The sequence below is a fragment of the Metopolophium dirhodum genome, chromosome 1, assembly GCF_019925205.1.
Source record: "Metopolophium dirhodum isolate CAU chromosome 1, ASM1992520v1, whole genome shotgun sequence".
NCBI classification, from domain to species: domain Eukaryota; kingdom Metazoa; phylum Arthropoda; class Insecta; order Hemiptera; family Aphididae; genus Metopolophium; species Metopolophium dirhodum.
The window spans coordinates 100,460,046-100,484,751 of NC_083560.1; the positions used below are offsets into that span (position 1 = coordinate 100,460,046).

At 27.0% G+C, this 24,706-nt stretch overlaps 3 protein-coding genes across 4 annotated transcripts; all 3 read left to right on the plus strand.

Moving 5' to 3' along the window:
• The first annotated feature begins 2,361 nt into the window (after positions 1-2,361).
• On the plus strand, positions 2,362-4,573 carry LOC132934181 (uncharacterized). The gene is made up of 3 exons (XM_061000460.1): positions 2,362-3,137; positions 3,387-4,068; positions 4,130-4,573. The coding sequence occupies exons 1-3, from the start codon at positions 2,362-2,364 to the stop codon at positions 4,571-4,573; spliced, it is 1,902 nt and encodes a 633-aa protein (XP_060856443.1).
• Positions 4,574-5,802: 1,229 nt separating this feature from the next.
• Positions 5,803-9,986, plus strand: LOC132934498 (small ribosomal subunit protein mS40). Its single transcript, XM_061000805.1, has 5 exons — positions 5,803-5,988; positions 6,077-6,215; positions 7,999-8,096; positions 8,171-8,301; positions 9,366-9,986. The coding sequence occupies exons 1-5, from the start codon at positions 5,905-5,907 to the stop codon at positions 9,496-9,498; spliced, it is 585 nt and encodes a 194-aa protein (XP_060856788.1). The 5' UTR covers positions 5,803-5,904; the 3' UTR covers positions 9,499-9,986.
• A 1,852-nt stretch (positions 9,987-11,838) lies between these two features.
• On the plus strand, positions 11,839-15,350 carry LOC132934761 (uncharacterized). 2 transcript variants are annotated; one of them, XM_061001100.1, is made up of 2 exons: positions 11,839-11,955; positions 14,180-15,350. In XM_061001100.1, exon 2 carries the CDS (start codon positions 14,181-14,183, stop codon positions 14,583-14,585), a length of 405 nt encoding a protein of 134 aa, XP_060857083.1. In that variant the 5' UTR covers positions 11,839-11,955; position 14,180; the 3' UTR covers positions 14,586-15,350. The 2 variants fall into 2 exon arrangements, with proteins under 2 accessions (XP_060857083.1, XP_060857082.1); XM_061001099.1 differs by lacking the exon at positions 11,839-11,955 and adding an exon at positions 12,705-12,933.
• The last annotated feature ends 9,356 nt before the right edge of the window (positions 15,351-24,706 follow it).

Consider the following 24,706-nt stretch of genomic DNA (forward strand, 5'->3'; position numbering starts at 1 on the left):
TATAGTATAGGTATAGAGTGTTGCAATTATAAATTCTGTTTTGTGTGCAACTCGTGCAAGGAATTATTTTGAGGCCCCAAATTAATATTATAAACTATAATTGTTATTTTTAAAATATAATAAGGAAGTTAAAGTTACTTACTTTACTAGTTATTACTTTTCATTATTCATCCCAACAAATCAATAGCAACGTTACCTACTCTACTATAATTAATGTAAAATTTAAATAACTGAATAAATAGGTCATACGACTTTTTTCTAAAAAAATTGGTGTTATTGCTAAAAAGTAACTAATTTTTATATTAATATTTTGGAAGGTTGGTTTAATATTGTTGTCGAAAACATTGCATCGATTAATTAATATTTAATTATTATAGTAGTCTATATTTCTATCATATTGTACCTATTATTGTTAATAATTTTTGCGTCAAAACCACATTACGTAGAACAACGTGAATAAGTTCATGGTACAAATAAGTAATAATTTAAATTTTAAAAATTTCATACCGTAATATAGTAAAAATTTATAATTTTATAAGTCTTCACGAATAATGTTGTTGAATTACAACGAAATAATACTATGATCGTTATTCATCGTTTCAATATATAATTTTATTCAAATTTGAACTTAAAATATCTATAACAAAATAGGTACTGTGTTAATATATTTTTCTAGAGTTTTGGGTTACTATATTAATAACTTATGAGAATCGTTGTTATAAACTTTCAATTCTTAGTTAAGGAAATTCAGCATTTTGTAAATTTGTAACTACTAAATAATTTGAAAATATTTGTGATTTAGATGAATTTTGGTCAAAACTCAACTTTAAAGTTTCAATGCTAATAAAAAATCATGCTTCCCTTTGTATTCATATACTTAATACTTTTACTAACATTAGAATAACTTATTACGAACATTTTATTAAATGTTTAAGCTGTTTTACACAGTGAAACATTTTATTTATAATTATAGAAAAAAACTAAAAAATTTTAAAATTTTAAATGTCTATAAATAGCTCAATATTTTTAATACCATATCGCATGTAATAGAATGTATAGAAAAAACTAATATAAATATTTATTGAAAATTTCAAGTATCAACGTTGTTATTCGTTTTTGAATTACAACAAAATAAGAAAATCGTTCCATGAAAAATCATTAATTTACGGATGAATATCTAATGTCGAAAAAATATAACTTCAAATGCTCATGAAAAATTAATTTGACTTTTCGGTAGGTATACTTTTTTTTGCTAAAGGTAAAACGAATGCGGAATCTTGTATTAAATTATCAAATCTTAGACATAAAAATTAAATTTTAAAAAGAAAAGGTTCACCGGAAAGTCCCGCTATAGCCATGAGATATTTTCGATTTTTATTAATTTTTTTTTTAACTATTAAATTTAGTTATTTATAAGTATTCTAGTTTTCCAATTTTTTTGTTTTTTAAAAAAAATTTTACCGGGAAGTAACGATTTTTATTGCCATAAGACACATGTATTTTTTTCTTAACTATTGAATTTCATTATCTATACAAATATTCTCGACTGACACAACCACTCAGAATCGTTTTTCGTATACAATGATTTATCATTGAACTCAAATATAACACATCCATTACAACAACATGCTCGACCATTATTGTACGACAGATGTACTCACTTGTTAACCTTTTTGTATTCTCCATTTTATATTATTTCATATGGTTCTTATTGTAGTGTAATTTCGTTTTGTTTTCTGTTATATTTAACGTTTTCAGAAACTTTTTTAATATCTACAAATAAGTATAATATTATAACACTGATAACTTTTAGTACAATAGTAACTAAACCTATTAATTATTATTGTGGTACTACCTACTACTATTCTTTTTATCATTATGACTTATTATGTTATATTCCTTCACATAATATCCACTCAAACAGTAACCACCACAAGACATACATATTAATATATTTTACAACATACAATTTTTAAAAAAATACGATAAATGCTAATGAAATCATAAAAAATAAACAAACATTTACCAAAGCAAAAAATAAATTGTTACCTACGTCATATTGTTGCTGTAGCACTGTCGTGGCGACGTTGTATTTGTAATCTGTTCCATTGTCTCCGAGATCTATAATTATTATTATAATGTTTAGTTAATAAATTTTAATGAGGTTTAACCAAACTAGTTTCAGCTGTTTAAAATAGATATTTACTTATATCACGGATACGAGATATTATATCTGATTATAATATTTTATAGTTACACAACAAACCTTTTATCAACAATTTTTCAATAATTTAGGTAATACTTATTTTTAAAAGCGATCATATTTTAAATTTATAAAAAAAATTCTCTGAAAAAAACAATATGAATGAATACCAACGAGTGGAAATGATGGAAGATAAACGATGGACAAATATTTTGAAATGTGACATTATGGAAAATATTACGAAATTGGGAGATGCAGAGCAACATGATCGTTTTGCAGAAATGGATGTCAATTTGGTAAATGAAAATATTAATCTTCAAGACATGAAAAAAAATATTGGAAAATATTATGAACAATTTAAAGTGGTAAATGGAGATTTTAAAGATATAATTTTATCAGGTGCTGGAAGTAAGAGTTTGTTGGAAAGATACAGACATTTACATCCAGATAAAATAAAATTGAGCATGAATAATTCTATACACACAATAACTAATGCCTCAAATGCACGAGTTAGACGATTTAAAATAGCATTAAAAAAATTGGAGGATATACATAGACACCCGAATCCAAAGAAAGGTAAACAGAAACATATCAAAAGACACAAAATGGAAGCAACAATGGGAAAAATTGTAAACAAAGTTAAGAGAATTGCACTGGTCGACTCGACCAAAAGAACGACCAAAAATATGGTCGATGGTGTTAAACAAAATTTAATCAAGTATGATACAGTAATAGAACAATTACAAAACGACGCTAAATCAATGGCCGTGATCATTATGAAAGAAATTGAAACTGGTACAAACTTTAACCAAGACTCAGTGAATTATGTTAAAAGTTATTTTGCCGAGAAGGATGCAGAAGAAAAATCTATCAATACAAACACGTCTTACCTAGACAAAATAAATGCAATAATGGATTCAATGGAACGCAGTAGGTAAATTATATAATATTTTTATTTAAAGTTTACAAAATAGTGTACCCAAGATTTTAAAATAAACTGCAATCCGTAATTATACGAATGTAAATATGTATACATTATTACAATATTCCTACAGTTGAATACAATTTAGTTATTTATGAAATATCATTTGAAAAACGAATTAATTTTTTAATCATTAATTAAATACGTATTCACTTATTGCTATCAAATAAATAAAGTCTCTAAATTTGTTATTTAATTTAGAAAGTCATTAATGCAAGAAAAACCGGCCACAAAAACTGAAAAAAGATTTTATTCAGAACTTCCGTGGACAATTGATACAACTACCGAAGCTGATACTACTATTGCTGAAAATGATAAAAATAAAGAAACAAAAAATAATAACAATAATTGGTGTAGTAATATTTCACAATTTGGAATAATGTACTACGTCCATCCAGATGACAAAACTAAATTTTTGAACAATTTAAAAAATGATATAAACGTTTCATCTATAGACTATAAGTTTCCTGAAAATATCTTTAATTATGTAACTCTTAGTGATATTCAACCAACAAACGATGAGTTAGCCGCTGATTACATACTAAATCAATCAGAGTATAATAATATAGACGATTTGGTAAAATATGTTGAGTGTACAAAAAATGATTTAATATACTTAAGCAAGTTGTCAACTTTAAGAACAAGTTTACGGAGTTTATTATTGAAGGAAAGGTTGTATAAAAAAGAGACTATTGATAAATTGAAACTTTTGACTATCAAAGATATTGAATTCACTAAACAAGTGGAGAGTTTCAAAACATTCATTGATGGCCAAAACAAAAAAATGTCTAATCTTGACAAAATGAAAACTCATTATTTGAAATTGTTTAATGATTTGTATTTTTACATGGACAATATTAAAATGATACTTAAAAAACTCGATGTAAGTGTTTCATTGTATTTAAATATTTAAAATATCATATTTAATGTTATCGATATTTTAGGTTTCAATTGACGATTCTAAACAATTCGAATTTATAAAAACTCTTACTTCACAAGAAAATACAATAGATAATGGCACTGAGGAATTAATGAAATCAATAGAAGACATAAAATCTATGATTGTTATAATTAATGGAAAATTTAGGTGGTGTAATTTGATAATTCCGGATGAATTCGATTCCAAACAATTGAATTTTGCTCGTGCGATGTATGTGTATAAAGTTCAAGAATTCATACAGGCAGAATTAACGAAGAAAAAAATTAAATTGTCCCTTTTAATAAAAAAAAATAAAGCGGATGATATGCCAAAAAAATCTGAGTACATCTTAACTAGAGATGATATGAAACGACAAGCCGAACTAATTGTAAAAATGTTTAATGAAAAGGATACGGATAGTTCAAAAAATAAAAGAAAACCAATTTCTTTCAGAAAAAGTTTTATTTAAGTAGTTTGACGAAATTAATTAAAATTTATTATGTTTGGATTAGCAAATAAATAACAATTTTAATCAAAATTCTAGAAATATTAATTTACTAATTAAGTGTTATTCCCCGTTTAAAGTTTAAAACAAAATTGTTCACGTTTCCTTTATTTTTTATCTTCTCTGTGACTGCTCCACTGAAGTGTTTAAATCGAGTTTCATCTACTATCGGTAAGTTAGGTATTATCGTTGGTAAATGTCCATAAAGTCATAACGGTACATATCTATTGGGCATTATTGGCTAATATAGACTTAGTTTTGGGTAAATTACTTTTGAAAATAATAATAAAATTACTTTAGGTATCTACCTACTCGCATTAGTTGTTACATTCAATATTTTTATTTAAATAACATTCGCGTTACTCAACATTAATTTTTCCACATTAGGTTCATTACTTTTTCATTTAAAAAGTAGGGAATTACAAATAACGATACTTTGAATTACAAAATCAGTCCATTACGGTTAACGAATAATAAGAAGTAATATAGTTAGCTAATAAATAATTAAAAAATAATGGTATAATATTAGATATACCTACACTTATAACCTACCGTTATACCTACCTATATTAATTGTATAGATATAACATTGATCTTATATAGGTACCTACTGTAAAATGTTTAAGTATTATTCACGGTATTTGGTGGTTGGCTTTTGCCGATTGGTGAGGTTATGAGTAAACCATAGTTTAAAATAATTACCTACTAATATTATTGACATTTATTACTGATATTAAAAATCAATTTCGTTGCAATAGCGTTAATTTAAATAAAATGTTAAAATAACATTACTTCAACGTTACTGAAAAGATAATTTCGTTACAATAATTTGTAACTTGCGTTACATTATAGTACCCAACACATACCGTCTATACTCATATACTCATATATATAGATTCCATATTATAGATCTCATTGCTTTTAAGTTTTATTTAATAAATAATTATTAAACCGTAGCCTATAGATATTGTTTCATGTTTGTTACAATATATGTTTTTTAACAATGCTAAAAGTACTGTTCAGAGACATAATAAACGCGAACGTCTCTGTCAAATTTTAAACTGTTAACGAACACTAATTGCGTGGCGGTAAATTAAGGTTTTGGGAAAATATGGGTTTAGAGAAAATGTCGTATCAAACAAAATGTTGTTCATGACAAATTCTTATCTGCTTAGAACTTATACAGATAAGAGACAACGAGTGAGCCAGAAACACATTTTTTTACAATATTTTTTGTTACATATTTTCGATATAATTTATTATTTGAGTTGCTAGGTTTTAAGTACACTATAACAATGTTTTTGAACACTATTCGTACATTGTCGTCTACACTTTTCAAAGCATCAAGTGGTCTATCAACCGGCAACCACATTGTGCCAGTAAGTTTACATCAATACATTATATTAATTATTTTTCAATAAACCATATATGTAAATAAATTGAGCTTTGTTTCTATGGACTACTTAGAAAAACGGAAGAAATGTCTACACAAACGTGGTCAAATATAATGAATTGTCAACTAAAGATGAAATGCAACGAGATTCTCCGAAAGATAGGTCGACTGTGATTCCTGCCGAAACAAGTATTGAATATCTAAAAAGTGATGGTATGAAATTATTATTATTTTTCTAGAACAAATCAATATCTCTTATTTACTTATAATTACAACACAGAATTCTATGCGCATGTTTTTCATATTTTGAACCAAGAATTACAGAAAACTGCTTATTAGTACTACCCCAAAGTTTAATGCAGTCTACGATAAACACTAAACAATTAGTTTTTTCTATACAAAAAAGTTATCAAACTTGTGTTTTTATTTATATTAGTTTACATTTGATTTACATTTTTAAGATTTATAATGTTGACTAATGATTTTCCCAAAGAAGGACATTTAAAACCATTATTGTTTCTAATTTATTCTAATTCCAATATATAATAATTGATATCAAATCAATCATTACTTAAAATCAATGCTCTTATATTTCTTTAGATATTATTTATTTTCCAATGATTTAATAATATAAATTGCCTAAGTAGTAGGTCAATAAATGTAGTAAATGTCGGTTTAGTATTACTAGAAAAACTCAATACTGTCTTAAACCTTAAATATTTAATAAAACCATCTTATTTGGATATTAGTACATTTTCGCAGATTCCTATTTAAAAGATTTTTTATAATTATTTTTACTTAAGGCTCTGTCAAACAGAACGCGTTAAAGCAGTAAATGGCTCCTCGGCGTAGTGCTTTCACGCGCGTGAATAACACTGCTTTGTAATAAATTACAAAATTACGTGACATTAAAATAATGCTTTCTGTTTGACAGAGCCTTTAGTAAATTACGGAGAGCTATATAAATCAGGAACCTATTTAACAAGAATAAAATATTTGGAACTGCTTTTTGTACGGAATGTAATTTCCATTGGATGATAATATAATTTAGGAATGAATATAATAATACAGGAACAGTATTTTCTTGAATTGATATTTATTAGAACCGTATAAAGTAGGATAATATAAAAAATAAAATAAATTTCAGGAATTATATCTGTTAAAAATAGTATTAATGAGGACATTAATACTTGGGTATCTAAAAATCGGGTCCAATATTAAATAGGAATATTAATTAACAAGATTAAAATTAAAACAAGATTCTTATGTAATATCGTTCCAAATTTTTGTACTCCATAGTATTATCCTAATAAATACCATTCCTATCTGATAGTGTTCTGGAAATTTATTTTAGTGATTTTTTTCATCCTAGTTTTGTACGATTCCTATAAATATTAATCCAAGAAAATACTATTCCTGTATAGTACCCTTTTTAAATTGTTTAGAAAAATTGTTAATTATATCATTCCAAACAAATATTTTCCAAAAATACTGATTCCTGTGAAATTATTTTTCTGGTTAATATGTAGTTCCGTTAAAAACTGTTATATTTAATGAAATCATCATACATTAATCATGTATTTATGTGTAAATAAAAAACTCTATTCACATGAAAAGTTAGAACAATAGTTTAAAATATTCTTCATATTATTTACTTTATCTATAATAATATATAAAAAAGAAAAATCTATGGAACTACGTAACCCAATCAAAATTACAATTAATAGATAATCATGTCTTAATTTTAGTTGTTTTGGTTTAATTGTTTGTATACTTGTTTACTTGATTATTTTATTTTTAATATACTTATTTCATTTTAATATTATTTACATATTCTATAACTGAACAATAAAATCTAGTACTAAAATTGCATTATACGTATTAACTGTTCTTGCAATGGTCTATTGGAATTTAGTTTATTATATTTTTTTCTTGTTACATTTTAACTTAAAATAATTATAAATAAAGTAGTATAACGTTTTTTATTTATTTATAGCATACAAATCCACTTATGGAAATAATCCTGTTTGGAAAGAATATCGCCGTAATCACAAAGGAAGTATTCCACCAAGAAAAACTAGGAAAATGTGTATTGTGAGTTGTAAATTAAAATTAACACTTATGTTGTTTTTAAAACATGTGTATTATGATCATATATTCATTTCTAGAGATCTGATATGATTGCAACTGGTAATCCATGTCCAGTATGTCGTGACGAATACCTCATACTCGACTACAGAAATGTGGATTTGCTCAAACAATTCATATCTCCTTATTCTGGAAAACTGTTATCCTATAAGTATGTATAATGATTTGTATTTAGATTTTTTTTAAAAAAGCCATTTGATATTATTTTTACAATTTTATTTTTTTAATAATAAAAGTTAAAAAGTGGGTAAGTAGATGTCTCTCTGCTGTACAGTAGGTTACAAGTGGGTCAATGTATAATGGAGTGTATTAAACTTGAATTCAATGATATAATATCATTATATAAGAAAAATAATTCTGAGCGGAGACGGTTTGTCAGTCTGGATATTTTATATTGTTGTTATAGCCTGTAAGTTAAATTGATATTATAATAGTATAACTTTTTTATTTGTTTCTATGGTGATAAATAAAGCTTTAGAAATTAAAATCCCATTTTTAGTGGTTTTTCGTAATTTGTCGACAGTTTTTCCCGTGGCATTAATAACTATTTAGAAAATCGAAAAATGACCTTTCTAAAGTACCATCTTGATCCAATTTGCTAAAAGATGAGATACTCTATGTTAAAATCAAAGTACTCCTTCTGGTAGAAAATGTGTATATAGGATAAAAAAAAAAATAAACACCATTGTAAAACCACTAGATTCCTCGCTCCGCTCAAAATCTAAAAAAATATTATAAATTATTAATATTTATTTTGCTTATTAATTGGGATTAAAGTAAAACATAATAAAATATCATACTCTGTTCCATGAGAGAACATGCAGTGGTCATCTTCTTTTGTGAAATAGTGTATAGTTTAAGTTATTAAAACAAATTATCATATCTGTATATTGAAACTTATGTTATAAAAGTTGTAAATGTACAGTTGTATATTACATTTATGGAATACTTCATTAACATTTTATAGACAAGAGAAAATAAAGTATTAAACACTATTCTTTGATATTTAAAATAGTGGATACATTGATGTATACAGTAGATTACTATATTGGTCTGTAATACCTCTATGTTTAAATCTATTTTGTGTTTATGTTATACAAGTACAAATAAAATATATTTAATCATTATAATTAATTATGATGGGAAATATCTGTTTTCCAAATAATAATGGCTAATTTCTCACCAATTTATGTAATATAATATTTTGTTTTACAGATTAACTGGAATTTGCCAAAAACAACATGAAAATTTGATAGTTGCCGTAAAAAAAGCCAAAGACTGGGGATTCATTAAATTTGATCTTCCAATCAAGCATTACAATTATGATGAATTTAAAAATTCAAATTAGTGTAATGTGGCATACATAAATGATGTAACTGAACTTATACAGAAATATGAGTTGGATTTTTTAGATGCACATTCTTATACTAGTATAACTTGTTTTATTAGTATTAATTATAATATTTTCTTACTATGTTTAAGTTAATTGAATCACATTAAATATGAGATAAATTATGTTTACAATATACACAAATAAGAAATAACTCTGTTACTACAATATTTAAATTTGTGTGAGCAGTCAATCTATAATCAAATAAATACATATAAAATAAAAGGTCTATTAAAATTTAATATTATTTTATACATCTTATAATATTTAATTGTATTTTAAACTTATTAATGATAAATATTAATATAAAAATTACAATATAAATAAATGAATGAATATTTATAATCAATGAAGTTTATTCAAAAGTATTTTGTATGGATTGAATGTTGATATTTAATTTATAAAAACAATATTGTCCATCAGTCATAGTAATATTAATAGTCTCACAAATATGTTTTTAAAAAATGAATATCGAATACAACTTATTTATAAATGTTCATGGTTTTATTTTTGTTAAACTAAAATGTATATTATATATCTTTAATTATGAGAATTATTAATGCATCAATCAGACATTTTTGAAAATGCAATACATAATGTTTTGTATAATGCTTGTATGTATCAATGTTATTGAAGATTATACATTTTATAATAATAATAGGTTTACAATATTTTAATCAAAGTAGTTTAAAATGATATGGTTACTTGAAAAAAAATGATATTATTCTATATTTAAAAATCTTTTTTCCTAGATTTTACTGTGGGAAATTTATAATAATTATTACCATTTTCTTAAATTACCTTAATCAAAATTCACATTTTATTCAACTATAAATATAGTTTGATATTTAAATGATTTAAATTATGATGTCAAAATCTTTATTTTTTTTTTTTGATATTGGAACTACAACAAAAGTTATCCACGCTTGAAAAACACAAAAATAATGGATTTTGAAACAATAAGAACTGTTTACGTATAAGTGATATAAAAAAATAAAAACGATTACTCACAAAAAATGTTCTCAAATATATTTTATATCAATTTAGGATTTTAACTATCACTACAGCCTGAGTGGTTCTATACCGCTCAAAACAGTTTTTGCTATGTTGTACATTTGTAGGACTGAGACAACACATGCGGGTATAGCATACTCTAGTGCTGGGTTGCATAAGCAATTTATTAAATTTAATGGTTCACTAAAAATTTAATGGACCAATCATGGGCAACTAAATCTTGTTTAAGGGACTATTAGCTCACTATTAATTCATTAAATGTTTCGTGCCATCCGGCTTAAATGACTATTATTTTTTCACATGTTTATTAACATAACTTTTTAGAAGAAGTAGAGTAATTTATTAACATTTGAGTTGGTATTTTGTATACAATAATACAATTATAATATACACAATTTACATTTGTTCTGTATCATCAGAATCCTACGGCCTATTACATGGGCATCACTGTTTTCGGCCGATTCCCTTTTCAACCAAAATCGTACCCTTCCCTTTTCGGCCAAAACAAAAAGTTCAATAATAATTAATATTATATACTTTAGATCTATATGTTATACTTATAGAAAATTATTAAATATTTATTATACCTTAGTTGAATTAAAAAATATATAAATAAATAATATGAAATTGTTGTCAATAATTATTAAATATACCTAATAGTAATATATGTATAATATATTAAAAATAAAATATAATTTTGAAAATTATTAAAAGTATATGTTAGAATTCTAATTTAGACTCTATTTCATTTTAGCGTTTTTAATGCTTTTTGTATAGTCGTATAGACATTAAAAATTGTTGACAAATTTATGTATGCTGGTATTTTTGTTAGTAAATTAAATAGTTTGAAAATTGAATAATACAAGACTCATCTGCATAAGTATTTTTTACTGAAAATTAAAAAATTGAATTTAGCAAAAGCCACACATATTTTTTGTGAGTAAAATTAGGCGGTCTATTAGTAAAAGTCTATGGTAATGGCGTTATGGTGTATTGTTCTATGGTAATGCTCAGGTCAGTGGCGTAACTACGGGATGGCACGGCAATGCCTATGACAAAATAAATTGACGAGACAGGTACTGTTATTGAGACAGAAAAAAGTACAAAACAGCCAAAACATACCTATCAAGTTATTAAAAAACAGATGATGTTTATATTAAAACCGCGATGGGTGTATAGAATCAATAATCATTATGCGATAAAAATAACAATCGTAGTACGACTCGTACAACGTACACAATACGCATAAACTAACCACTAATCACTACTAATGGTAATACGATTGTTATTATTATCGCGATATTAATATAGACATCGTCTATCATCTGTTCTCCGGTTTGTCCATTTATACGCCATTTTACATTTGACTGTCGAATCGTCCGGACAACAGGCATAGAACAAGTAAGTTTATCTTTTAAGTGGTCATTTTTGTTATACCGTGTGTTCAAAAAGTTTGGGAACACTTTAATTATTGCTTAGAAATTGTAGTACAGGCATACAAAGGCTATTTTTTTTTTAACTTTTCGGAGTGCACAATATTGTATATAACAATTTGGTTTTATAAAAGAGGGGATGTACAGAACGCAAAGTATAGTTTATTGGTCATAGTTTTATGACAATAATTTAGGTGCGCATTTGTGATTTCGTAGTGCCCAAAGTGTGTCGCGATGCACAGAAAATGGCTGCTACGGCAACAACAAATAACACTAAAGGCCCGGGATATTTTGTTTTAATAACGTGATTGTATCAATTTATTATCCGTGTTCTCATAATAAGATGTTTCCACTGTATTTGATCTCCTAATTTATTATTAATTATTTTATATATTTAAGTTTAACACGTCGAGTGCCACGTAGTGTTTGGCAATTGGCGCGAGTTGCCCGAGTATATCCGCACGAAATCGGTGCCGCAATTACGTCGTCCTCCGGTGCAATGTGTTTGTTTTTTCGCTTAATGCATACCTGAGCCTCAAGTCATGGGTGGGCACCACAGCATAGTGTAGTGGGCACAGATTTTCCGATTTTTATGACGGTTTTTATGACAGCGAGGTATAGTAGCACGTGAGGACACCTATTGGTATCACGGTTTACAGATATAGTAGTATATATCTGTGGATATCTTAAACCGTGGGCAGTAGATAACGTAAATAGTTGATAATAGATGATTTCGTCACAATGATTAAAAACTATTTCAAAATTAAAATATAAATTGTAAATTTAAAGAAATATAAGGTTGTCAGTTGTATTTTGTACCCCTTTTTGTTTTGCACGGATATAAATTGAAAGTTCAGTTTTTATTTTGTATAACCCAGTGCGACCTTGGCACTTGCCAGTATACATTTAGTTTATTCAAAATTAATTATAACTTCTCACTTACCAGGTAAGATCTTGATTCATGGTCGAAAATCATTTATTTGTACCAGTAACTAAAAATTAGGTAGATACCTTAAGTTATAGTTGAAAATAGATTTTATATTATTAGAACCCTTGGACAATCAAAATTGTGAATTATCACTTGATCACTTGTTGCCCGAGATGTGGGAATTTTTTGGTCTTTTAAATGGTTGATGTAGGTATCTATAGTGTTACCTATCATACATACTAAAGACACGGAATTCTGTGCTAAAGTTCCAAATTTTAATTTGGTTTCAGTCAGTGATACTAATACATGTCTACAACACAGAACAGTTTTATTCAAAATCGTCAAAAGATCTAAAGATCAAATAATTTCTAAACATTATTCGTTTATTTTGATTCGTTCAGTCACGACCAGGTACTTATGGCTACATTGCTGTTGTTATCACATAAGTAGTCTTCTACTCTTGTATAAGCAGCTACAAAACTGTTAAAACTGGTAACAATAATATCCGATTGCTTGTATCTTGTGGACTTTTCATAATGATTACTTATATAATTAAACAAGGCGTGTTTTTTGTATTTCATGGCTTTTATTTGCTATGTACAGTAAATTTTTAACAGTTACTTATGTACAATTTGTAAACGGCTGTCAATACACTCAATATAATTCTAGTCTTCTGAAATCTATTTTAAATTATAATCTAAGGTCAATATTTATGGTACCAATACTTGTAGTTATGAAGTGTTCAATGTACAGTAGAACCCCTCTCGTCCGACGCTCCGGTTGATCCAAACATAGTATTATCGATATGAATACTATTTAATTTAAAAATACAATTTGGATTTTCCAATTTATAGTAGATATATAAAATTAATTAAATGTGATTTGCTAAACAAAAATCTATAACTGACTTTTCTTCTAAGTAATGTAAAACATAATACATTTCTAATATAATCTTGTATGTATGTAATATGTAAATAAAAATGTTCTGTATATTCTGATAATCTGACCTTTTTCACGTTCCGACCAGTTCTGAAGGTGACAGATTAAAGAGGTTTTACTGTAGCTTGTTAATACTATATTATTATTATTTTTCATCTCAACTGTTAATTTATCTGTACATTTTAGTTGTAAATTTTTTACCACTTGTTTTATACATATCCAACAACCTTCCAACTAAAATTTATCAAAAAAGCAATCACAAATATATGATTTAAAAATATTTTAGTTGTACATTGTATTTTCTATTTTGTTTTGTCTATTATAGTATGAATGAAATTTTGGAAAATGAAGAATCTACTGTATTGAAATTTGTTCAAGATTTTTTTAATAGCTATGATAAAAACCGTCATATACTCCACACATTGTTCCCAGAAGATGGTACATTTATTGTTCTTGGCAACCGCATGGTAGGCCATTCATCAATTCAACAAGCTATGTTAACAATGGCTACAACAACTCATCAGCTCTTCAGCATTGACATTAATAGTCTCGACATGCAACTGCCAGAAAGAGTATCAATGTATCAAGTACTATGTGCAGGTGAAGTCGAGTTTGGAAGTGATGCACAAATACACGGATTTACTGCTACTCTTTTAGTATATTTTCAGAGGCCCAATATTTTGAATGTTGTATCGTTTGATGAACGATGTCAATGGCCTAAATTGTCCTAGTGTTTAAATAAATAAATGTATAAAATACCAAAAGGAATAAAAATGTTTTTAATTTTATAATATTAGTAATATTACACATTTACAATGGCTATTTTGTTTAATGAAGCAAAAAAATTAATGATTGTTAATTAAAAAAATGTTGAGCATAGAATTATGTATATATGTACAGACAATTCAATTTTTTCCACTACATAATATTATAATATTATAATAATAAATGTTTAATTCGTTTCCATGGGTTTTCAGAGGGCGCCACACGTTAAGCATTTTATAGTATTAGAAAAGACTAGCTGATCCTGTGCACTTTGTTGCCTGGTAATCAATAATTATCATTATTATAGCTTCAAAACACATGGCAACCATTTATAAACAAAAATTTCAATCAGAACTCTCAAAATTCCTGTTTGATCACCTCCCGGGGTTGGTCCTCTCCCTTTTTTAAATTAACCTATCTTCTGCTTAGAGGTCTAATCTATCTATATATACAAAAATAGCTGATCCCATGAAATTTGTTGCCCATCAAAAATACCAATTCTATATGAATTACATATTACCATGGCAACCATTTATGTACAAAACCTTAAATCGGAAATTTCAAAATAATATATAAATGGTTTCCATGGTAATATGGACACACAGACACATACATTAATTTATATTTAATATATATATAGATTAACAAATTGTATGCATTTTATATTTTAAATAATTTTCAAAATTATATTTGCAATAATTTAAAAATATAACTGAATTATTATTTTATTATTTAATTATATATTTGTTTGTTCAACTTAGGTATAATATATATTTAATAACTTTCTATAAGTATAACTTAAAAAGCTTAAGCATATAATATTAATTATTATTGAACTTTTTGTTTTGGCCAAAAAGGGATGTGTACGTTTTTAAAAACAATCTCACCCTACTACATATATGTGTGCCAAATTAATCTCGTTTTGTTGCTTGATGCCTTGATCTATGTATTGCTAACAGGTAACATTGGTAATGGTAAAGTATAATATATTATATAAACATTTTTTTTTTCAATATACAATTAATTTCACACTTCATAGTTAACTGTCTTGTATAATATTATTAACACAAAAATCTATTCATATTCCCCCAATTGGTATTTATCTTGTCACTGATACTCCATGCACATACCAAAGATAGACAACATTTTTATAAATAATAGAAACTACTTATCATACCAGTATACCACGTACCTAACACATAATGTATTGAATATTATATAACTGTCCAAACCAAAACTGAATATTTGAATCCAAAAAGCGAAGAATAGATAAAAAAAAGGTGGACAAGTGGGTGTCACTCTACTGGACAGTAGTGGTTCACTGTAATGGATTGTTAAATTTGAATTCAATGATGTAATATCATTGTATAAGAAAAACGATTCTGAGCGAAGCCGGCCAGTCAGCATATGATATATTATTACTAAGTATAATTGATGATATTATTGTGAATAAAGTAATTTATATTTAACCTATTTATGCTAACTTTATTTTAAATTATTAATCCTTCGCTATATAAGTTGAACATTTTATAAATTTTTAACTACTAGATAATTTGTAAATTTTCAATTTGATATATTTCGTAAAAATTTAAACTCTAAATGATTATAAAAAAATACGTGCCTAAGTATTTTTAATATTTTTTATTTGTTATTGTAACAATATGGCTTTGTATTAATTTTTCATAGTTTTTGATTCAACAAATAAAGTTTCTACATATTTTTTCGAAAAAAAAACTATATTAAATTTGAAATTGTCCGTAAACAGCTCAAAACGAGTCAAAATATTTTCAAAATTGTATGGTGTATAGAAAATGAAAGTATAAACATTCAGTGGAATTTTCATGTAACTTTAGTTATTCATTTTTGAATTAAAACAAAAAACCGTTCCATAACAAATGGAGTGAATATCCAATGTTGTAAAAATACTTCAAACTCTGATAAAAATGTAATTTAACTTTGTTGTAGACATTTTTTTTTTTTGATAAAGGTAGTCAAACCTAAGAAGAATCTTGTATTACATTTTAAAATCTTACATTTAAAAAGAAACATTTTTATGAATTTCTAACTCAAAATAATTTGCTCATTTTCGTGATTTCTACGTATTTTGTCAAGATCTGAACTTAAAATGAGTATAAAAAAAAATCCGTGTATGGATTTTTAATATTTTTAAAATATCATTGTAACAACATAATAAATTAGGATCCTTGTATTAAATGTTCAACGTTTTTTTATACAACAAATAAAAGTTTATTGACATTCATAGAAAAAAAAACTAAAAAATTTGAAACTGAAAATGCCAGTTAAAAGTTTAAAACAAATTAAAATTGTTAGAAAATTTTATTGTGTATAGAAAATGTTAATATAAACTACCAGTGAACATTTTACGCATTTACGTTCAATTTTTTTAGAGTTACACCTAAAACCAAAATGATTTGATTTTGTCAAAAACTGATTTTGCGTAAAAATTCTAGTTTTTCCCTAATTTTTCTTTTATTTTCACGGTGCTATTTAAAACTATTTTGATCTCCCGAAGTACCAACAAGATTCACTTTCTTATCAGAAAAGATGCTGTTGGAGAAAATCCAAGCATTTTAATGTCCTAAAAGGTGATAACAGACACAAAAAACACACATCATTTTAAAATCAATACCTACATTCGTTGGCTCAGAATCTAAAACTAATACAAATTTCTAATACTTATAATAATAGCTTAAAATTAGTCTAAATATTTAAAAAAAATGCATTGTGTATAGGAATTTAAATTTAAAACCTTATGAAAAGTAGTAGTGTTTAAGATAATATTTTTACGATCAAACATCGAACACTCACACAAAATTGTGCCCATGTATTTTTTATATTTTTAAACTTCTGCAAAAACAACTATTATCTAGGGTTTTATATTATATTTTCAAGCGTTTGACAAAGTATAGGTAACATTTGTTATAAATAATTATAAAAAAATCTAAAACAAATTTTAACTTATTATAAAAATAGTTTAAAAATAGCTTAAAATTAGTCGAAATAAGTATTTTTAAAAATGTAATTTGATAAGAAATGATAATTTAAGAAAAAGTTGGCATTTTTAGTTTTGTGATTAATATTTTTTTTTAACTGTAATAAAATATAAAATATCGTTTGATGGGAAACCGTTATATTATTTTACGTTGTGAATATCCAGTGTCGTGAACATTTTAACTTCAAAAGTTCAAAAAAATTGTGGAATTACGCAGTACTTTTTTAAACAATTTTTATAAATAAAATGTAATAAGTATCTTGTATTACATTTTCATAGCTTAGTCATCAATAATAAATAAATGTATGCAATTTTAACTACAACATATGATTTGCAAAATTTTTTGATTTCAATACATTTCTAAAAAAATTTAATTTTGAATTCAATACAGACGTTTAATTCGTTTCCTGCAGAAAACTGAAGAGTAATGTTATTATAGATTATTCTTTTCTTACCCACATACTATTCGTATCATGTCAATCCAGATGCTGAGATGCTTATGAATATTTTTAACAACATTTTTGATATGACAAATATCATTAAAACTAATTCTAACCCATTAGTGATTATTCTTTCCGATTCTTGTATATTTAATAATATATTTATTTATTTTTTTAAGGTATATTTCAAATAATATGAAATAATATAGAAATTAACTTATCATTATTCACTATAGTCTATTGGTGTTCGGACTAAAATAGGTACTTATATAATATTATGTAATTAAAAAACTAAAGTCTAAATCTTAATTAACACAACTATATTAGAACTATGTTATGTTTCATAATACATTTTACACCGTGACATTTCAAATAAGATTTCTGGTTTTGATTTTGAATATCGTTATTGTGTGTTCATCTTTATATGTTAACTTGCATTTAAAATATAAACATTTATATATAGGTACAAAACTTGTATAATCAAATCAAAAACTTAAACTTGTATGATGTAAAATAATTTATAATTGTTATTGTTTTTTATTGATTTATAGTTAACTCATTTAAACATTCAACTACTTCAATAACATTTTTTTTTCAAATTAAATTTTCTTGTCCCAGTGGTATGGGGACTCTGGGAGATATAAATGGTTTTAGCACTCCCTCACTTTACACCTAATTTAGACTCATTTATCATGAGCAATAACTATTATAGTAATAAATATTATAACTTTTAGCATTAATTAATTTGTCCTATAAAGACGTATAAAATAAGTATAGAAATTAAAAATCTATAGGTACCTAAGTACCTATAGCAGTATAGCCTATAGGCTATAAAAATTCAATTTATAAGATTTCTAGAGTCTCGACTATTAGTGTTTGGTAAATCTAAGTTTCCACCAAAAATCGTTTTTTAAATGAAAATAATTATATTATTGATTTTTAGTTTAAAATAATAATACAACATTGTTTGCTACTCTTGTGTATCGAAGCCAGACGAGTGCTGTACACATTACACGGTAGTACGGTACACCACTCGCTCTAATAGTAGTGGGTAATATTGTGAATTGTAATAGTTTACGATATACCTATGTAATATAATGTCCGTACGTACTTTCAATTTTACAATATATTTGTTTTTTCAATACGCAAATTATTATTATTTTTTTATATTGATCATAGTTACATTGGCTATTCGGCTACTAGGCCGTTCTAATTTACATTGTATTTACATATATTTTTCATTATATGTATAGTTTATGCTTATATTAAGTTGTATAACTCGATTTACTTCAAGAAATTTAATATTGATGATGTTAATATTTCATTCGAAGTCTGATTGTGGGACTTCTCCTTTTAGATGTAGTATACTGGTAGGCACTCATATGTGGTGTTTGTTTCTTGGTCTTCCAACTTTAGGCATTCAGTTAATATAGGGTATGTTTGACTGTGTATTCCACTCAACTTGATTCACGTAATATATTATATAGAGGGATTATTTCTGGCCAAAAGGTGATTATGTGTTGTGAATGTGTGCCCTATTCGGAAGCGATTTAAAATAGTGTAAATTATTTATTCTATTTGCCTATTGCCTGTAAGACTGTAATTAATTGTATTAATTGTATTAATATTTTATACCTAACAAGTAGAAACTCTAAAAGGTGCAAAATTGATGATATTATGATGCATATTTAATATTTTAATTACTATATGAACGGCATAAAAAAAAAGTAATTGTAACGCTATTGTTTAAATATAGCATGATACTTTTAAGCTACATTTTTAAAAAAATGTTCTTATTGAAAATTGGTAGTTTATACTTTTATAGTTTGTATACTGATTTGATATTTGGTCACTGGACGGGATTTGACTATGTGAGTTAAGGGCTGGAGCAATCATTTTTCCCCATATATTTAGCTTCATAAGCAAAAGAAAATTAAACATACTTCCAGTAGCGCACGATTTCAATTTTGAAAAGTAAATTTAGTTTGTATTCCTCTTTTCTAAGTTTGCTCGGAAGTGGATTCTTATATTTTTAATTTCGTCGCTATCTATACAACTAAGTTAAGTCTAAGTTTATTTTGATAAAAATATAAACTGACTATGCATCATATTATTATATTAACTAAAAATAAAGTCGTAAATCTATTTCCGAGCAAACCTAGAAAATAGACTAACGAATACGCTCATCTTTTCAAAATTAATATAATTCGATCGAAACAAGGTGAATTTGTATTCCTCTTTTGGTACCTACTGTTAACATAAAATTTCTGCCCTACAGCCGGAAAAAAAGTATTTTCTTCGTGTTCATTGACTTGTGCATGCGCGTAACAGGAACATTTCTTAGTAGGTATAATATAAAATATTAAAATATTAAAACGTTAATAAATCAATTAGAGCTAATGACTACGGAAATGAAATAATACGATAAATATTACGACAGTACAAAATAAATCGTAAATCCGGGAATTAAAATTTCGTCGCGAAAAGTGCGATAACGGATTACACACACTAATGTTCATTTACTTCTCACACATTGACAAAATGTGCATGTAATATTAAATGCCTAACCATACTCCTTAAAACATGGTATACTCCAGCCCCCTTAATCGTGGATTAAACCCGAAAAATTCACTACCTAATGAACTCATCATTATTGTAATATAAGTAAATAAATATAATAGTTATCACTTATCATACAATTTCAACTATTATCAAAAAGGTTGAATGTCGCGACAAAATAATAATACATTTCTAGTGCACTATGATATTTCGTTATATTTGGCGTATATCGTAGCGGTAGTATTAATCGCTACAAATAAAGTAGCGTGCCACAATTAGCACGCTACTTCCGACCACTGAATGTAGGTAGGTACTGTAATAGCAATAATCATCAGCCCTGTCAAGTATATAACAACGAGGAGCGGATTCTTAGGTTCTTAAAAGCTTAAATATTATGATTATACTTATGCACTTTGCACTTATGAAAACTTAAAATATTTTTTTATCTCATTAAAACCACTAAACTATGTACAGAAAATGCTTGGTTCGAAAACATTCCGTATCCCTCAACGTATACATTCGTAGGTATAAATTATTTTTATATAAAATAATGTTTTAATTATATTAAGTATGAACAAACCGTTAAAGAAGGGAATTTATAATCATCTGTATTTTAATACGCTATCTATAAATTATTGATAATTATCTATGATGCTATAGTGTGCTAGTACCCTATGGCCTATGGTAAACAACGTGGTCTTGGATTTCAATAAAATAGTAATAAGTTAATTATAATTTATTACATCACATTTATAGTTAAAAACACAGTTATATACCTACAGGCTACAGCCTATACAGTGTACTGTCAAGCAATTTGTCGCTCAAACCGGTGTGGAATAATTTTACACTGATTTGGACTAACGAATTTCTGGTATAGGAGGTACTGTATAGGTATAGGTAGGTATAATATTATGCGAGTACCGATCTTAATAGTTATCTGCAAGAAAATACAACCACAACAAATTATAATAAAAACGGTATACGATTAGTTTACACTTTTTCTAGGGGGAGGGGGGGGAGAGCCGTGGTGGCCAAATCAATATTTACAATTTTTTTTCGTGATATGTAGTTCTTAAAGCTGAGCTGTATAGGTTTTAGTGTTTTACTATTCTCCATCTAACTTATATATAATATATGTATGAAAACACAGTGCTTTGAAAGTACTACCATTGACTACACACGCCATATTATAATCAATAGTAGGTATACTTCTACTACATGAGGTCTACATAATTACACTGTGTCGCTGTGACCATATTTTGTGTAACCCATGAGATTCCTCAGGTTCCTCAATACACATTACACTTACCATAGTGGCATAGTTCATAGTTGTAATATAGTATTATAGTACACCAAATAGTTAAACATATTCAAGTAATCGACTACTTTACCTTATGGTTATATGGTTATTAAATATGGTTGTTACAAATTATAATGACTATAATAGTGAACTTGTTTTACTAGAACAATATTACCTTGGTATTTAATTTGGCGAATAATAAGAAAATTCCAAACACGGACCACACAATTACACGGAATACGGTTTATAGTACCCTTACGGCTTTAGTGTCTTACCAGTTTACCATACCTATGTGCAGTGGTGCAACTAGGGCTACAATGTTGGGGGGGGGGGGGGGCGTAGTCGCCACCTGATAGTACAAGAAAAGTTAGAAGACGTATTAATTTAGAGCATATTGCATATAATATATTCACTTAAAAATATAAAACATTATATAAAAGAAAAATTGTTCACATTAATAATATACTGTCTGTATATAATAGTTCAGTACATATATTGTAAAATTAAATATAATGTACGGACAAAAAATCGTTTTCTTTAAAAAAAATACAGGCATACAGCTATCAATATTTACCATATTTATCATAGTCAATAAAATAAAATAATTAATAAATTTAAATTAAATTAAATAAAAAAAAAATTAAGAATTACAGTTGAATTTTAAAAAGGTTTATTAATATATTTTAGGAAACGATTAAATAATTTTTTTTCGGGGGGGGGGGCTATTACGAGTTTTGGTGGGGCTAAGCTCCCAGCCACCCCCTAGTTGTGCTTATGTCTGTATATTATGCCATCTCTGTAGTAACCAGAATATTATTGTGATAAATAAACCGCAATAACTGACGTTCTAAAAATTACCTGATACTTTATTCTGAATATTGTTATTGTACATTGTTTACGATAAACCTATAGAAACTCCACAGAACTATAAAATATATAGGTACACCCAGTACTTATAGTCAGTACAAAGTACAAACTTCAGAGGAAAAGTAAAAACATACTAAGCAACTACATACTATGTTTGGTGGGGGGGATGACCCCTTGGCCCCCCTTAGATCCGCCGCTGGATTTATAGACCACGAATACTGTCTATAGCAGGATATGCCCGATATAGGCATATAGCTGATATAGGTATGTTATGTAAATGTAATAATGTAATATAGGTCCGCTTGCAGTGTCACGCTGTCTGAACCCATGGGTAGCGCGGCAATTTATACACAAAATAAAAATACATATTATTAACATTGAGTATTTGTCTGCATACCAGTGGGGTGGTGAACTTCATTAACTTATGAGGCACAATAATTTATATAAGTAATAAATTATAAATACTTATTTAAGTAATCATGTATTTACGTAAATGATAACTGAGAAAGATTGGCTTAGTCTTAGTACACACTTCATAAATTATTATAATATGTAAAATGACTCTAGTCTCCAAGACACAAACCACCCTTTAAACTGAGGCACGTGCCTCAAATAAAGTCCTTCGTCACGCCACAAACAGACACCTGAGCCACTGAACTATGTTTTACGAGGGAAGCAAATATATATATATATAGCTTAAACAAATACTGAAATACCGAGTACTAGGTATTTGTTTAAATCCATATTAATTAGTATTGAGAGTTTATGTTTTTTGCGTGTAACTCAAACCTGACAATTGACCATAGGTTAGGGTATCTACTTTATAGTTTATAATATAATGTTTACCTATTCTATTATGTACATTAATCATTGTGTATATTAAAATTATTAGATCATACCAACTTTTTCTGTTTGATTAACGTATCGTTTTATGTTTAAAAGGGTCGAGTATATCCTGTACCCATACTACTATATAAATACTACATAATTAAAACTCACAATATAATATAATTATCAGTCTTCAAACAAAACACAAATATATATTATAATATTATGGTGAACTATATATTATGTTGTATGTAAAATGTATTTACTAATACTATATATAGAAGTTAGGACTGGGTTTAACACTTTAACTATAAGACTATATAATGCACCACAAAACCTTATAAAATTCCCTTAAATTCCGAAATTGGCAAAATCCGATGTTATAAAGGAGTACAAAACTTATAATTGGAATACGAGTCAGTTAAAAAAACGTAGTTGATTGGGGTTGATTTGACCTATAAAATAAATAATAATTAAACCGAACAAAAATTGTTTGGATAGTTGATAACTTAGAGCACAGGCATTTGTAAACTGAACTAGAAATCTGTCATGCAAAATAAGTACCTATAGGTATATATTATTTAATGCGGTACGGTTTAAAATTGTATTTGGGGTTACGTTGGTTAGGCACTCGAGGCTTTGAGTACCTTTGACTTAATATTTATTTTAGTTCTATTAATTTCGAATAGAACATGACTGGAAGCGTTTTTATTCTGTTTATCCTCTATTAAAAACTTCGTGCTACACTCAGACCTCGAGCGACACTTTGCACGACCCGGGCCGGATCAATAAACGACGTATACAGTTGCAGTGTACGCGTACAACGCATACACATACACGCACACGAACGCTCTCGTATACGTATTGGCTAGAGGGGTGGATGTGAGGGGTGCGAAACGGAAAAAAGGAAAATTCCAAGCAGAAAACGCTCGGCGATAATATAATCGTATAATAATGTGTCTATATACATTTAATATTGTATTATAATATGGTTTTTTGGCGAGCGGTGTTTCGAGCTCGTCGAGGGGGCAACACTGCGGTATCGAGCACGGCGCGCCGCCGACCGAGTACACCGCCGCC